Source organism: Pavona decussata, unplaced genomic scaffold (assembly GCF_977016875.1).
Source record: "Pavona decussata unplaced genomic scaffold, jaPavDecu1.1 SCAFFOLD_61, whole genome shotgun sequence".
Taxonomy (NCBI): domain Eukaryota; kingdom Metazoa; phylum Cnidaria; class Anthozoa; order Scleractinia; family Agariciidae; genus Pavona; species Pavona decussata.
Window position 1 is genome coordinate 4,606,584 of NW_028145482.1, and position 16,210 is coordinate 4,622,793.

The 16,210-nt window shown below is 38.1% G+C and overlaps 1 protein-coding gene and 1 pseudogene across 2 annotated transcripts; one reads left to right on the forward strand and one right to left on the reverse strand.

The window, feature by feature from the left end:
• The first annotated feature begins 1,353 nt into the window (after positions 1–1,353).
• Positions 1,354–3,220, forward strand: LOC146479239 (uncharacterized; annotated as a pseudogene).
• Positions 3,221–3,286: 66 nt separating this feature from the next.
• On the reverse strand, positions 3,287–15,675 carry LOC146479240 (acid-sensing ion channel 2-like). Of its 2 annotated transcripts, none has more exons than XM_085111503.1 (12): positions 15,514–15,675; positions 13,049–13,391; positions 12,031–12,440; positions 10,889–11,016; positions 9,875–10,035; positions 8,938–9,057; positions 7,278–7,380; positions 6,356–6,434; positions 5,257–5,311; positions 5,024–5,079; positions 4,330–4,405; positions 3,287–3,702 (listed from the first exon to the last, which is right to left on the reverse strand). In XM_085111503.1, exons 1-12 carry the CDS (start codon positions 15,546–15,548, stop codon positions 3,562–3,564), a joined length of 1,707 nt encoding a protein of 568 aa, XP_084967629.1. In that variant the 5' UTR covers positions 15,549–15,675; the 3' UTR covers positions 3,287–3,561. The 2 variants fall into 2 exon arrangements, with proteins under 2 accessions (XP_084967629.1, XP_084967628.1); XM_085111502.1 differs by having other exon boundaries at positions 10,889–11,019; positions 15,514–15,674.
• Between the last annotated feature and the right edge of the window lie 535 nt (positions 15,676–16,210).

The following is a 16,210-nucleotide window of genomic DNA, read 5'->3' on the forward strand; positions in this document are numbered from 1 at the left end:
AAAATGAATGTCAGAGTATTTATGAGTCAGAGTATTTTATCACCAAAGGCGCATGAAACCAGTATAATAATGGATTATTTGCTTGGGAATAAGGAACTTATGCATTTTCTGGTTGCAAATTGTTGTAACTTTCGGGACAAAGTGAATGTCAGAGTATTTATGAGTCGCGCAGTCGCAAGAGCCATGCAGCCACAGGTAAAATTGTTAGACACTGAAAAAGGTCATATTAGGCTACACTCTGATCAAAAAGAGTGTAACGTCGCAGAATGCAACCCAAAAAAGTCCTATTTACAATAAATAAATAAATAATAAAGAAAAAAGAAAAAGTTGAGAACATTGGCTTTGTTTTGTGTTGTAATCTCCCAAAAAGTCCTTAACAAAAATATCTTACCCCAAAAAAGTGACCACAAAAGTTCCAACCCAAAAATGCACAAATTTCAAACGAAGAAAAATAGTGTTTGGAGCCGTGTACATTAAAACATTATGCGTGTAACCAATGCAATAGATTTGTTTACATGATAAGTTACCAAATCTAGCTCGAAAGCTTACAATCAATCAGTCCTAGCTCTTTTCCGCCTGCTTTGAACCGAGCTACAAATGTATTCTTGCAATGTATTCTTGTCCACTGTCGAATAATCTATTCACAACTCTTTAGGAGAAGAATAAAAAAAAAAAAAAGCGAGCAAACAACTTTTTCAAACCGTTTTTCTTCGAGAAACAAGGATTTTTTAAAAGGTCATTCTCCTGAAATAAAAGCCAACGTTAACATAAGATTTTGTTCATATTTCGTCAATTTACTAGTCTAAATACATTTGCTCCAAAATTTGAATAAAAAGAGGGGGCCACCATGCTCGTTCTTAGAAACGAAGAGTTGAAATATGGTAATTTATGTATTTTTGAACAAAAAGGACTATAATAGAGCATTTGTCAAAAACAGGAAATTGTTTTCTGAAGAGAATAGTTAACAGATCATTTCATATAATTTTTTCACCGTGCATAGATTATTTTCAATGTGAAATTCGCTTGAAAACTATTCCTGACCAGTACTACTGAGATATTCAACAAAATAATCTAATTCGTTACCGCTGAAGGTACGCCAAAATGTCCATTGGCTAGATTTAGGAACAAAATTTAATATTCTAAACATAGGATTTTCCTTAAATTTTCACGGTATTTGGCAGACGATATTGCGGTTACAAATCTGTAAAAAGAAAATGGGGTTACCATGTTAGTTTTGCAGAAATTTCACAAACCAGTGGTAAATTGAGCCTCAAAATTTGTTTCTCCTGGAAGGGACTACGATGTCATCTCTTCGTTTTAGTTGTTCAATAGCTCGCTGTAGTGCTTTTGGTGGTTTTGGGGCCTTACACTCGATGTAGTTGAGTGCGATCGATCGAAGGATCGCAGCGGCTAATTCTTTCTTATCTTCAGATAATAACGGCTCAAGTTTCCAGTAAGCCTTTTCAAAACTAGCTTGGGTCTCCATGGAAGAGACGCGTTGTGAGCTAATGAACACCTAGAACGAAGAGATGACATCGTAATCACGAAACCTGATAAAGAGACAGGAGTGGTTGTTATGGATGAGGAAGAATATGTTCGCCTTTTAAGTGAAGCTTCCATAAATGACACAGCTAAATTTGCCACCGTTAGTTCGGACTGAAAGACCTAAGACGCGAGGACGACCACTCAAACACTACCACCCTTTACTGCTGAAAGGGAAGCACCTTGAATCCTTCGTTAGGAAAATTCTCCCGAAGAAGATTGCCGACTCAGTTTGCCCGAAAGGATCACGACTCGCCCATCTTTATGGTCTCCCAAAGACGCATAAAGAGAAGCTAGCAATGAGGCCCATTCTATCAGCCACAAGTACTTATAACTACGCTCTCGCCAGATGGCTTGACGATAAACTTAAACCTCTGTCGACCAATAGCTACACTATATATCTGACATATTTTCCTTCGCTGACGAGATTCGTGATTTGAGCTTTAATGAAAGTGACATCCTAGTATCCTATGATGTCTCTTCTCTATTTACGAACGTCCCGCTACAAGAAACCTTCGAGATCCTTGCTGATAAAGCTTTTATTGACAACTGGTTCAACAAAACACACAATCTGAACATCAGCAAGCCTGATTTGATTGAACTGCTGTCAGAAGCGGCAACAAAGGACCAGCTTTTTCAATTCAATGGTAAGCTCTACGAGCAAATTGACGGAGTGGCGATGGGCTCTCCCTTGGGCCCCCTTAGGGCTAATACTTTTCTTTGTTCTATCGAAGAAAAACTACAAAACGAGAACAAATTGCCAGATTTCTACAAACGCTATGTGGATGACACACTAGCTGCAATCAAAGATGTAACCGAAAGCTAAAGCCTTTCTGGTGACTTTGAACAACTGTCAACCTTCCATATCTTCCACCATGGAGATCGCGACTAATGGTAAGCTGCCATTTGTCGGCATTGAAACATGAAAGAAAGGCTGTAAGCTAGTAACAAGTGTTTACCGTAAACCAACAAACAACGGTCTTCTCCTTCACCATCAGAGTCATTTCGATAACCGCTACAAAAGATCTCTAGTCAAGACAATGTTAAACCGTGCTTTTCGCTTGCCGTTGACCTGGGATCTATTCACAACAGAATGTGAACGCCTCAAACTGATGTTCTAAACTCAAGTACCCAGATTCTCTTATCAACTCTACCATCGCCCACCTCGTTACTTCTGCGACGTCGAGAGACACTATACCGACGCCTCAAAATGACAATATCCATTGGATGGTCTTACCATTCAAAGACCAGAGGTCAGCTGACAGAGCAAAGAAACATCTCTCTGACTTAAGCAACAAAATTGACCACATTCTACAGCCACTTTTCAGAAGCTGTTAACTTGGTGACGATCTTAAAGTGCAGGAGCCTAAGCCACCCGTGATCAATCAACAGTGTGTTGTGTATAACTTTGTATGTGATCTGTGTGATGCAGATTACGTCGGCTATACCAGCCGTCACCTTCACCAACGTTGGTGAGCATCGGTTCTCCGCCTTCGGGAAACACCTGAAGAATGATGACCAAGTTGACACAATTGGCGACCTGACAAGCAACTTCACTGTCCTAAAGAAATGTCAAAGAAGGCTTGATCGCTTAATCTTTGAAATGCTATGGATCCGCAAGAAGAAACCGATTCTAAACACCCAGTCAGACTTCATTCGAGCGAAACTTTTTGTCTAACCCAGTGAACGGACATAACTCTCACTTTATAACACTGACCTCTCTGAATGAACACCGAACAGTTAATTTTAGTTTTAATTAAATTTATTTTATTTCACACCTTTACTTTCTGTATAAATTATCTTTTCTGTTACATTCTTTACTTGATAATGATGCCAAGGTGACACCGAAACGTCGTTCCGTTTTTTGGCTAATTTTTATAGTCATTATTATTGTTATCATTAAATTCTGGGAAGTTCATCACCCCCTAGGAGCTTGAAATAGCAGTATGGCACCGTGTACATTTAAGGAGCTGATGAAATATCGAAGGACCCAGTTACGAGCGTTAATTCATTGATCAGCTATTCTTGATTGTCTTTGCGCCTAGCCCACAGGTAAGTCAATAAGTTGGTGATAAACTCCATTACTTCGACAACTGTCATTACTGAAACCCCAATCCACAGGCCTAACTGACCTCCGATGTCAGCCAAGAGGTTTTCAATCTGAAGAATGAAAAAAGTTAAAACATAACAATTATGAGCTAATTAATAATGAATAAGGAAAGTGATGCAATAAATGTATTGTTTTATGAGACATAGTTTGATGTTTATGCCAGTAAACCCTTCATGGCTTTTGCCAGTAAATGGTATGATTCTACCACGCCCCTGACATCAAGTCACCGCCTTTTTGTAACCAATAAACGAAAAGAGCCCCAAGATTACTATTATCTTCAAGAAATTGCAGCGATTTGAAATTTTTTTGAAAATGTCAATACAAATGGAACGGAGTTAACTGTTTACCGACGAGCATACAAACTCACGGGCCCTTCTGGAGGTACCGGAGAGCATTGTATTTGTATTGTTTTCGACTACAACCTTGTGGTTAGGTCTTGTTTGGAGTTGTTTTGTTTCCTGTCTTTTGTTTCTTTTGTTTTACGTCATCTGTACTCCCGTTCCCACAGAATCTACCCACTGAGAATCAATACGGTTAATAATGCAAACGTTCATCGCTTAATTTTATCTTTTCACTATGTAATAACCAGACAAAGAACAAGGCAGTTACATATAATTCAGAAGCACTCGCTTTTCCTTGATTGAAATATGTAATCAAACATTGAAGCTGTTAGTTACCTTGTACGCTTCTTCATTAATGGTTTTCGCCACGCTCAAATCTTCGTAAAAAATTTGCAACCTTAAAACGTTTTCACTGTTGAAATACAAAAAAGCAAGCGAAAAAACAATCAAAAATCAAACCAACAACAAAACCATGAACTCCCCTTTCCATCATTCCACTTTGAATTGTGTTAAAAATGTCGCCATTGATCCTTGTTTGTAATGTGATGAGTAAAGCTGGATAACAACAACTTTTCGTGATTTCTTCCTAGTCCAACTACTCAGGACGAACCGTGTCAGGGTTTTTCTCGAGGCCATTTTCATCACACCAGTTAATTGTGCTCTTTCGCGTATTTAGGTTTTCTGCAGCGTCTTTTAATGCCGTAACTTCTTCATCCGTAACATCTTTAAACCTGGGCACCATCCTGGCACTGGGATATAGGAAACGTTGCCATAGCAATTTTGTAATTTCACATGTGACATCATAAATTAACACTGAAATTTCGCACCAAAATTAAGGAGTAATTTGTCTGCCATGACATTAGAGACTGAAACACATGCTGCACACCATTCAACATGAGTACTTTTACGCAAAAAGGGAAATTAATCCCAAACGGTGTCTAAGTTTATAAAGTTCTTCGATCTGTGTGCTAGCGTTACTACGTAATTCCAACATAATTCCAACATAATATCTCATAATATAAAGTACTACCTTGCTAATGCAGCATTGCCCCAATCCTTCAGTCTGTATTTTTTCTTTATCTTTGCCTGTCGAAAAAAGGAAAAAGGTAATTAATATAGCAAGCTCCAGGAAAGAAATGCGTTTACTTACAGCAACTTTGTTAATTCTATGACACAATTCATGATAAACTAACGTCAATTTGTTAATCAACTTGACATAAACGTGGAGGAAACAGGCAACAAACATTTAACAAGTTAGTTTACATTGAAAGCCTTTGACCATCGGGCACTTGAGATTGTGAAACGGAAGACGTTTTCTCTGTAGACAGAAAAAAATATTAAAGTAAAATTAATTTACGTTATTCAGAGAACTGCACAGTTCGAAAATCTAGCTGTTAAACTGTATTCTTTTGGTCGTTTGTACGAAAATATTGATACGCTTTCGGTGACATGTGGAAATGCCATTACGACGGGCGTTTGCTTTTTGGAGTGTTACAAGTTACTAGTTGTTCTCCAAAATGATAAAATATAATTGTATTTATAACAAACTCCAAGATGTTCGGGTTAGGATAAGAAGAACTCGATTTGCAGGGTTTCGCATTAACACAATGAATACTGCAAAAGTTGGAATACTTCTTCTAGGACGTGACATAGGGGCTACGATAGACACTATAGGCGTGAGTCAACTAAAATGTGTAATATTCATTCAGTTGCAGTTGCAGCCTCTACTTGTAATTCAGCATTATGCAATGAACAGCGTAAAACTCGCGTTTTGATTGGTGATTACGTACATTATAGACGCACGAATGCATGACGGCATTGAGTGGTGTGACTGGCATGCGTGATCAGAGTGTTATGAAGTGGAATTTCAGTTATTCTAGTTGCATGAGTTAAGAAATTGTGACCGTCATTTTGATCTTATGATTCAAGATCTAGTAGAAGACCTTTTAACAATAACTCAAAATAGGCTTGCTTGGCAATAGACCCTTATCGCACGGCGGCCATGTTGAGTCTTAGGAGAATAAAAGCTTTGTTTTTGCACGGCAAGCCTCGCACTGAATTCACGTCTGGCCGAGGCTTGCCGTGCAAAAACAAAGCTTTTTATTCCTCCGAGACTCAACATAGCCGCCGAATGAGAGCCCTCAGGCTCTTTGGCCAGCGGTTATTCGCCAGGAGAGACTCTGGGGAACTGGAATTTTATTACCGCAGGAAATCGCACGTTTTTCGCACGTTACACACTAAACCTCATTTAAATTCGAAAGGTTTTGTTTTACCAGAAGGTGTTACAAACCCATATGACTTTTTTCACAGACTGTAACATTCCTACATTAAATTCTGCAAAATATCCCATTACAACTCTTACAAGCATGGCTGCGGACACTTGGATACACAGTCCAGTCCTGTTGCTGCATACTTAGCTTTAACCCGTCTGATACATTCATCTGGTTTGAATAAAAAAAAAAAGAAAGAAAAAAAAAAGGAGACATCAGTAAATATAATCCATTTAACCAGAAATTAAATAGCATTGGTATTGGTTATACTTCAAGTTCTCGTTTTCTCGAAAAGAAGCGATATTTTTGTAGTGTTTGTAGATGATCTCTTTTGGGAACGTTTATCGTATCAGTGAGAACTCCGCCGGCCAGACCAGCAGAACATTTCGAACATTTCAGTAATGTACCAATTTGGGAGACTTCTTTTTGGAATTGAAGCAAGGTTTTACCACCTTACTAGTATTACTGGCCAGGGGCAACATTCACGAAGCCTTCCAAAGTTAAGATGCATCCTATGTAATATTCCTTAACAATAACCTGTGGTTGGCCTTTCTTATAGCCATTATAAATATTGCCATCTTATTGCCATCTTGTAGTCAATTGTAAATATGGTAGTTTTCGTCCTTTTATTCCATAGAAATTGTAATGTTAACGGGTTCTTATTTTTTTTTCTTTTGGATTTTATTGTAATGTCTGTAATGCCCATTTGATTATTTTTTATAGAAAATGCGTAATATAAATATTAATTATTATAATTATTATTATTATTATTATCATTATTATTATTATTATTAACCCTAGGCTATTGAGAAGAAACAATACACAGGATACATCTTAACTTACGGGGCCTTCGTGAATCCGACCTTAGCCTTTGTAGAGATACGGTAAACGCCTTTAGTTAAAAGAATAGATTCTCCCGATTAAGTTCAATTAAAACTCGTCACGTTTCTTGCATTAGCGAGATGTATATATCTCAGAGGAGATGTCCTGGCTTATCATGGAAAGTTAACTTACTCTGCTCTGGACTAAAGCACGCGGAACTGTTGATCGGAAACTTCGGCTCGGAGCAGTTACATATTTCAACTTCCTTGGTGGCTAAACATGACATTCTGCACGCCTATGAAGGAAGAATGTATTAAAACGAAAAAGAGTGCTTTGCGTTCGTGTTAACCTGAGTATCAGGCCTTCCTAAGGTTACTTTCCTATAGTATAGAACAACTGGAATGAAACTGGCATGGAAACTTTTATGAGGGCAACAAAAGAAGTACTTCCACAATGGCTAATACCCAGTGAACAGGCACCCTGGCATCTGGGGAAGATGGCGAAGAAACTACTTTGTTTCTCCCGATTCCTCGCTAAAGAGTCTTTGAACTGATTTAGAGCTGATTGAGTACAAACTTTGTGTTGCGATGTAACAGCTTGAGGATACGGTTGGCAACCAGAAGTGGTGTGCGTAGGCTACATGAAATCCAATCATGTACTTTCTTGTTTTTTTTTTCAGAATTGAAAGAGTGAGATGTTTGCAAGAGGTTACAATCGTTTTTACGGCTCTTCCTCTCGTGGTAAAGAAACACCTTTTTGAGGTGAGAATGGTTTAACTCTATCTATGCGCCATGCGCCACTAAACACCTCCACTCCGTCAGAAATTTATTTGGAACCATTTGGATGTGGTAGCTCAATGTACTTTGTGGTAGCTCAATGTACTTTGTACTACTCGCTAATTTATCCTTATATTAGCTATTGTAATTCTACATGGTCGTCTACATAGATAACTAACTTAAATAGAATTCATTGTTTGCAAAAACGGGCTGTGCGAGCTCTTACCAATTCAGACTATAGAGCACATTCTGCTCCTTTATTCTCCAAATTAAAATTTTTAGACATTTATCAAATCAATACGTTTCTAATAGCGAAATTTATGTACCGTTATCATAACAACCTTTTGCCTCCTTTGTTTTTCAACTTGTTTTTGACAAACAGTCAAATTCATGGCTATAGCACCAGAACTGCCAACAACTATCGCGTGCATCATTGGCGAGCTAATCTGAAAAAATTCACAATTCTTTACCAAGGCCCAAAGATCTGGAATTCCCTTCCCGTTACTAACTCTGACAAGTTTTCCCAACTTTAAGTATAAAATGCTAGAGTTTTTAATAAAATAATCACACTGAATTGGCAAAGCCGCACACTTGTTGCACAAACTATACAAGCATATATTTTTTAGGTACGAGGTGGCCTCAACTATAAGCCTGGTGGTTTCTAGAGGTCACCTCGCCATACATTAACCACTCAATAAATTGTAAATATATTAGAAAGAAAGGCAAATAAACTTCAAACTTCAAAACTTCAAAAACTTCAATGTTCATTGAATTATGTTCATGAAACTTTCGTGTTGTTTTATTACCATTTAAGTTCTTCCATTATTTTTGCCCAATTTTGGTTCCCTTCTGAGGTTTTGAAGAACCCAGAAATCCAAGATGGCCGCTGTTTGGAAGTCATGATGTAATTCCTACGTCATATGATGTCATCATCTCCCAGTGCTAGTCATCCTTGAAGTTTCATTGTCAGTGACAATACTCTCGGAGTTATAGACGGGACGCAATTTACCCTTTCCCGACCACAAACGATCAAAAAGAGCTCGGTGTTAAAGACTTCTAAAATAACACGAACCTACCTGGCAGGAGTAATTCACATGATATTTCTCACTGTAGATATTACTGTGAGTCTCGTGTCCTTCTCTATTTTCATCGATGCAGCTGTCGTTTAGATATGGGTCCACTCTTTTAATGTATCTCTGTGAACAGGAAGGACAGAAACGTGTGTAAGCTACAAACCACGTAAATATGCAAATGAACAACAAGAAACGTTCTCGGCCAACCAAAAACCAACAGTTTTTCTCAAGTGCAACCTTCCGGCTGCTTTCGCGGCTTGTAACTACTTTGACAGCTCCGCCGACCCCTGCGTAAGTTAATCAAAAACATTGCCGAATTTGCAAGGGAATGAGGCCTCTCGCTGTAAAAGTCTTCCTGCCCTAAGCAGTGAAGCGTATTGGCGCCATACTTTCGTTTACAGCGAAACTTACCTAAAACAGGAATGTTTTTATCGTGAAAACGTCCAAAGAAGTTGAGATTGTTGAATACAACACGAAGAATGTCCGAAGTATGAAAATATCCTTAAAAGTCTCACCATAATCGCGCTACTGAATTATGCTAATTTTATGAACGGAACCGCACAGGATTTTGTCATGTGGACAGTGGGTAGGTCACACGAGAAAGGACAAGAAAAGATACATATATATGTCAATTGGCCCTAAGACAGCCAGGAAGCAAGTATGACTCCATCGAACCGAGCCAGTTAGCGCGGGAACAACTGAGCCTGTAATCAATAGTTCATTTGGTAAGATCAAATGGCAATTTCACACGGCATATCATTATAAAAACACACAATTTGGCAAATTTGCCATGACAGTTTTGACGGGAGCTCCGCCTAGTACTCAAGAAGTACTCACCAGCTGAATCGTGCACTTCTTCTTTATTGCAAATACTTAGGAAAATTTTTTCCCTCTTGTGTATCAATAAAAACGTAAATATAAGATGAATTTTCTGTATTACTTTCTTAATTCCAACAGAGGTTGAAAATCCAGTGGGGACGCTAAAACCCTCATCAAAAGGGAAAGGCATGCGTGCTTGGTCTGTCAGCACAACTCTAACACCAGCTTCGTCGGTTAGCCTCGTGTACTCTTTTTGATTAATAAAGATGTCCATCTCAAGACCTGCAAAAAAGCGAACACAAATGTAGTCAGCCTAAGAACAGTACAATGAGATAAAATGAGCATTTGAGTAATAGTCTATCTACGTTACATCTAGATAGTACAAAAAATCAGAACATTTGAATGGCGTCTCCAAAGTTACGTGGGTGTTTATACGAAGATTTGCACTTTACATTGCCTTTTTAAAGGCGTTGCATAAGCCCTTTTTTAAATTTAAAGGGGAAGTATCACGAAAAATTGATGTCATTTCAAAACCCAAAAATGTTTGTCTGACAGCAGAAACAAAAATTAATTTTCTAGTTTTGTTATAAATTATCAACCCAGTGCAATAAAACTGTCGATAAGTGCCCATGACCAGAGACAGAGTAGGTCGGAATGGATTGAAACTTGAAAAATGTTAGGCTAATGTTTTTCAAGTTTTCGCATTTTTGTTTCCAAAACGCGCCAGAACAGAGTACGAATTGTTCCTGTCAAGAATTGAGTTGATTTCTCTCCTCTCGCTGTTCTAGAATTATTTTATAGCAAAGTGAAGGTCTTATTTCACCATTTTTAACAAAAGAGGTAAAAGAACCCCATGATACTTCCCCTTTAAACCCCAGAAATTTCCAAAGTAAATTGGAAACTCGCTTCAAATTTTCATTTAAAATCGAATCCTTAATTTAAACTTATGAATTATTTTAAAAATTCGATCGACACAAGATCTCTCAGATATTCAAAATGCTGGTCATGTTTGATATGAATTGCCAGGAAAACAATTATCCGACAAATAAATATTTTTTTTCCGCGCACGATTGGTCAATGGGCGCCACGTGATAGAAACTGGTGATATTTCAAATCGTCAAAAATGACAACTAACCGTTGTATGGGCCTGCACTGTCTGCTCTCATGACAGGAACTTTCGTCCCGTTTTCCGTCAGACCAGAGTTGAACACATAACAGTTGCCGTACTTCCAATGCCAGAAATGTCGCCAAAGTTGTTTGAGACTGCTGTATGATTAAAAGCGAGTAGTCATACCGAACAATTTGTCGTCATTCTGTTATCTCAGTTTGATGAAACAAGGTCAGTGGCGTGATTGAATTAGATAGAAACAAACAAACCTGGCTCCATTTGTTGAAAGAGCGGATAACTTTATCCAGTGAATAAAATGTATTAGTTGGCGTACATTCTATCCTCTGGATAGCGATTTATCCATTGGATAGATATTACCTGCTCTTTGAACAACCGAGTCCTGATGTAAAAAATAATCAAGCAAACAAAAAACAGACAAAAACAAAACAAATTTTTTTGCACAATATGGATAAACTTAACAAACCAAGTGGTCGAAAATCGATAATCTAGTAGAGAAAAAAACCAAATACGTAAGAAGACAATATAAATGGTGGCAGCCATATGTTTCACAAGGAACATAAAAGAACTGGACATTCACATTTCACACTTTGCATACACCACTGTCCCTGTGCTAAGTGGACCAAGCAGGAGTTCGTTTCTCAGTTAAATAACCCCAAACATGTCAAACTAGAAAGCTGTTTTACGCGAAAAGTGTGTTTCATCAAAACTAAAGTTTTATTCAATTCAATTTTCTTCGTTATATCTTCGAGAAACTCATTGAACAATTCTGCAGTGCAGACTCAGTAAGCGGAAAATACATTCGATGGTTACATGACCGTAAACGGGACGAGAAATTAACAATTATTCCACGAGCGCGCGTTGGATATGAGATGACGAGCGTAGCGCCGAGTTGGCTATAATTATCTCATATCAAACAAGCGCGAGTGGAATAATTGTTTTATTAAAAACAAGCAAGAAATATTGTTAGATCTTGCTGAATTCGCTTTGCAAAAACAACCAGAATGCAATTTAATGGTCGCTATTTCTCGGGCATGGTATAATGGCTCACATACCATGGTCTCTAAGCCAATCAAATCCCTGGATTTGCATTATGCAATGATCCAGTTATACACATACATACACATACAGACACATATACCATGCCTTACCCTTTGTGACAACTGTAATAAGACCATCGACAATACTTCAGCATCTCATCCAGACCGTGTCCAAGTGACGCGAGGTCGTCCTCGGGAACACTCTTCAGTGTCATGTCCAGCAGTTTTGATTCCAAGGAGGAGCTGTCTATTCCAACATTCAACAGGATTTTCTTCTCCTCCGGCGTCCTCGCTATAGACAATATCCACTTCTTCTTGTCATCTTCCATGGTTTGGATTCGTTTCTGAAATCTTGAAGATGTAACGTTTGCTGTGTTTGTTAGTCCCGGCAACGGATTTGGTTTCTGGAGCCGTCTTTTTTGGAAATCTTTGAGTATTTCGTCAATATTCGTTCTTGCGTGTACCTTTTTTTGTTGTAGCATATTCAAGTTGCATATTGTGACGGCGGGAAAGTCAAGGGACTGTAAAACAAATAAATAAAATAATAAATTAAATAAACAAAACAAAACAACAACAACAACAACAACAACAAAACAATGAGTGAATAGGCCAATTCATAGATCAATTGAATCGTCAAAGAATATAGTAAGAAGGGCTAATTGCGGACAATAACCGGCTATAATGCAGAAGTTTTAAATTTGGTTTTCGAAGAGGGGAAAACAAGTGGAATCCACACATGACATCTAAACAGGAATCGAAAGGGGCCACATTGGCTACCCTGCTGCCTCTTACTAAATGAGTTCTAACAGGACGTTATGATCTTCCTATTTTGCTGTTTATAATTGCAATGACGAAAAGACGCTACTGACAGATGCTAAAATAGGTGCCTCATTAAAAAACGGGAAATTAACTCCCAAAAACGTTTGTCAGCAAAACGTGATTGCAGGAGAAATGTACAGGACTTGTTAGCAAAAATGCCCTCTGAAAACTTTAGCGTTTGAACATGTACTTGTTTTAAATCTACTGAGCTCATTAAATTTCCCTTCCCCTTTCCCTCGTCATCCTTGTTTCTCTCCACCTCAATCGCATAGTTGTAGTTGCAAACAGCTGTTATTTATAGTTTCCTTACCTCCTCGAAGCTCATCTCCATTCTGGAGACAACAGGCTTGTCCATGTACAGCACTACTAACTTAACGCACATTACCAACAGCATCACGTACATTCCAATCGTGACCGCAGACCACACCACGCGCCTTGGTAAACTCGAGGCACCGGCTATATTGCTAACGCCATGCGCTGTAGTAGAGGCTGCAAAAGATGAGAACAGTTTCTTGAATGACGACGGCTCTTTCTCCTCATGGTTTTCTGTAGTTTGTTGTCGAAGCTTTGCTGTATGATGATTGTGCATGACACTTCTCTCACCGAGACTATTACCATTATTGTCTGTGTAGATGACAGCTCCAGGAATAAAGCTAAAAGATATCAGATAAGAAGGTTTTTTTGTCTCACTGAAAGGCAAAGTTACAAACAGCTTGCGTACTGTAACCCTTTTCATTGTTGGAGTCATGTAAGTTCAGGTAAGGTGGTTTCTACTTTTGATCATTTGCCATTACCCTTAAATGAAAGTTGTTCCGCAGTACTTTTCTTGTTATGGGGCTATTAATTATGCTGTACAAGGGGCATGATTCTTACTCTTGAGTCTGTGGGTGTCAACTTAAACTGGGTCCTCTGTACTCATGAAATCAGTTTCAAATGGAGGTTCTAACTTTTGAGTCTGCAGATCTCGGTAATTCAAATTTAGGCCCTTTAGGCGTGCTATCCAGTTGAGCTGTTTAGTTTGCAATGTATTTAAAAATAAATTTGGCAATCGGGCAGCTTCTTGCAACTCAGTAGCTGAACTATATATCTTATTATTAAAAATTGGATCATTGTATAATGCAATTCCAGTAATTTGATCGGTTTAGCGGCCATGGTATATGAGCCATTATACCTTGCCCAAGAAATAGCGACCATTAATTGTCTTCAGGTTGTTCTTGCAAAGTGAAATCAGCAAGATCTAGCATTATTTCTCGATTGCTTTTAATAAAGCAATTATTCCAATCGCTCTTGTTGGATATGAAACGATTATAGCGCTCGTGGAATAATTGTTAATTATCAAGAACTGGATACCATTCCAGAATTTTCATTGGCTTAGCGGCCTTGGGACATCAGCCATTACACCACGCCCGAGAAGAGACGGGGATTAAATCTTCCTCTGGTCTTTGTTACAAAATGAACTCAGCGATATCTAGCAATATTTCTTGGAAGTTTTCGATGAAAAATCTCATTACATTTGCGCTTGTCAGATAAGAGGCCGATTTTAGCCTGCTCGGAGCTACGTGACTCGTTGGGTATCTATCATTATACCCAAAGCGCGCTTGCAAAAAAAAAAAAAAAAATTGAAACAACTTCATAAGCCTTATTCGAAAATGGCTACTATTTTGATATTCTTTTCTTGGTATTTAATTTAGCCTTTCTTATCTCGTTCTTAAGCTAAAAATTCAAAAGAATATTTTACTTTAACGTGGCAAGATGGGCTAATTTGAATGCAGACAAACGATTTTTAAAACTGATTGAATCCATTTTGGAATAAGGTTTATTTCCAGGGAAGCAATCGCCGTACAACAGAGAAGAAAAAAACAGCGATTGACAGATTTTGGTGACTGAATAGTTATTTGGCTGTTGCCAAATGCAATCTAAATCACAAGTCTTCATAAAGAATTCGCGCAATATCTAATGCAGCGCCCGCACACTCGGTTTCAGAATTGCTTTTTGCAGTAATCCCTTCAGAAATCGAAAATAATGAACGTTAGGGTCACCTAACTATGGACGAAAACGTGAACCGCTAATCTTCAACCGCCAACCGCTCGGATTTGTACTTCACGCATCCACTTCGTTAGTTGTATTAAACTTATGGCCACAAATGATTTAATGTCTTAACGTTTACCAGTTTACACTGCTGTGCAATAACGTAATTAAGTGCCTGGTTTTTCATCCAATCGGTGTGGCGGTGCGATCAGTCCTATTTTCACAGTGGTTCAGCCAGTTTGTATACATACAGACATACATCACCTTTATTTAAAACTCGGATTTACAGAGTAGCAGCTGTAGAAGCTAATATCTCCGAGAAAATAAAAATAAGGAAGAAACTAAACTATAATATATACAAGCCTAAAACTTAAAGAAAGGATTTAACTACTCATTACAAATATTCCAGCAAAATTTTGCCAAAAAGAAATTTGGCCCACTTTTGATTAGCTGGAAATCATATTGAAATTCTCTTGTCTATTTCCAAACTCATGTTTTGTTCTTCTTGTATTTAAAAAGCATCAGTGTGTTTGAAAGAAAGAACGATAACAGTAAAGCGGATCCTTAATTCCAGAGCAAACTTTTTGGAGGAAACGTTTTGAGACTACTGATGGAGCAGAAATCGGCTAGATCTGACTTTCTGTTTACCTTTTACAAAGAAGGCTAGCTAGTTACATCGCCATTGTCATACTTAAAATCATTAGATGCTCAGTAAATTTTCAGAAGAGGTGCTCTCTTAATACTTACGAAAAATCGCCAGCCAAGTTGTTTTCATCTGACATGATGATTTGATATCCTTCAAGAGTCAAGATCGCCTATGCACTCTTAATTGCAAGCGGAAGATCCAGGAATCCCGCTCCTGCATGTTATATCTTTTTTCGATCAAAGCTTCCGTGTGGGGATGAGATTAAAATGGGTAAGGCCTTTTATCAGTTGATCGAAATTAATTTCTTTGTTATTCATGAGAAGCCAGATAATACTGGGCTCTAACAATTACCTCACAGCAGATGTACAAACTAGAAAATTATTCATACAGCAAGAAACCAAAAGAGTTTGGCTGGAGTATGTACACAGTTTTTGTGTAATACGCGCGTTAAAAACAGAGTAGGTACATAACCATATAAACACTCCAGCACTGTCAGTCGAACTTATGTGTTTCTCAAGACTTTGATTGGTCAGGCTCTTTTAATGAATGACGTTTGGCTGGATTTCTGTTGTATCAAATGTTTTGCGGTAATAAGTGTATATGATATCACCGCTTACTTATGTCCACAAATGAGAAAGAAGAAAAAAACAACAACAAACAAGTTGATATCTTATTTGATATTTTGGTTTTGTCCAGCATTTAGGATGATCGAGTATACTGGCCTCCGAATAATTAGTAGAAATGCGCTAACTTTCTTTCCTTTTCATTTGTCACTACTGAGAACTGCAGCAACTCGCT

What these genes read in the sequence shown, in the direction of transcription:
- LOC146479240 (XM_085111502.1), bottom strand. Translation starts at nt 15,548, where the DNA reads ATGTCAGATGAAAACAACTTGGCTGGCGATTTTTC. An exon ending in AACTTGGCTGGCGATTTTTC is followed by an intron (nt 13,392 to 15,513) that starts GTAAGTATTAAG and finishes GATATCTTTTAG; the next exon opens with CTTTATTCCTGGAGCTGTCA. An exon ending in AAGTGTCCGCAGCCATGCTT is followed by an intron (nt 5,312 to 6,355) that starts GTAAGAGTTGTA and finishes TTCTGTCTACAG; the next exon opens with AGAAAACGTCTTCCGTTTCA.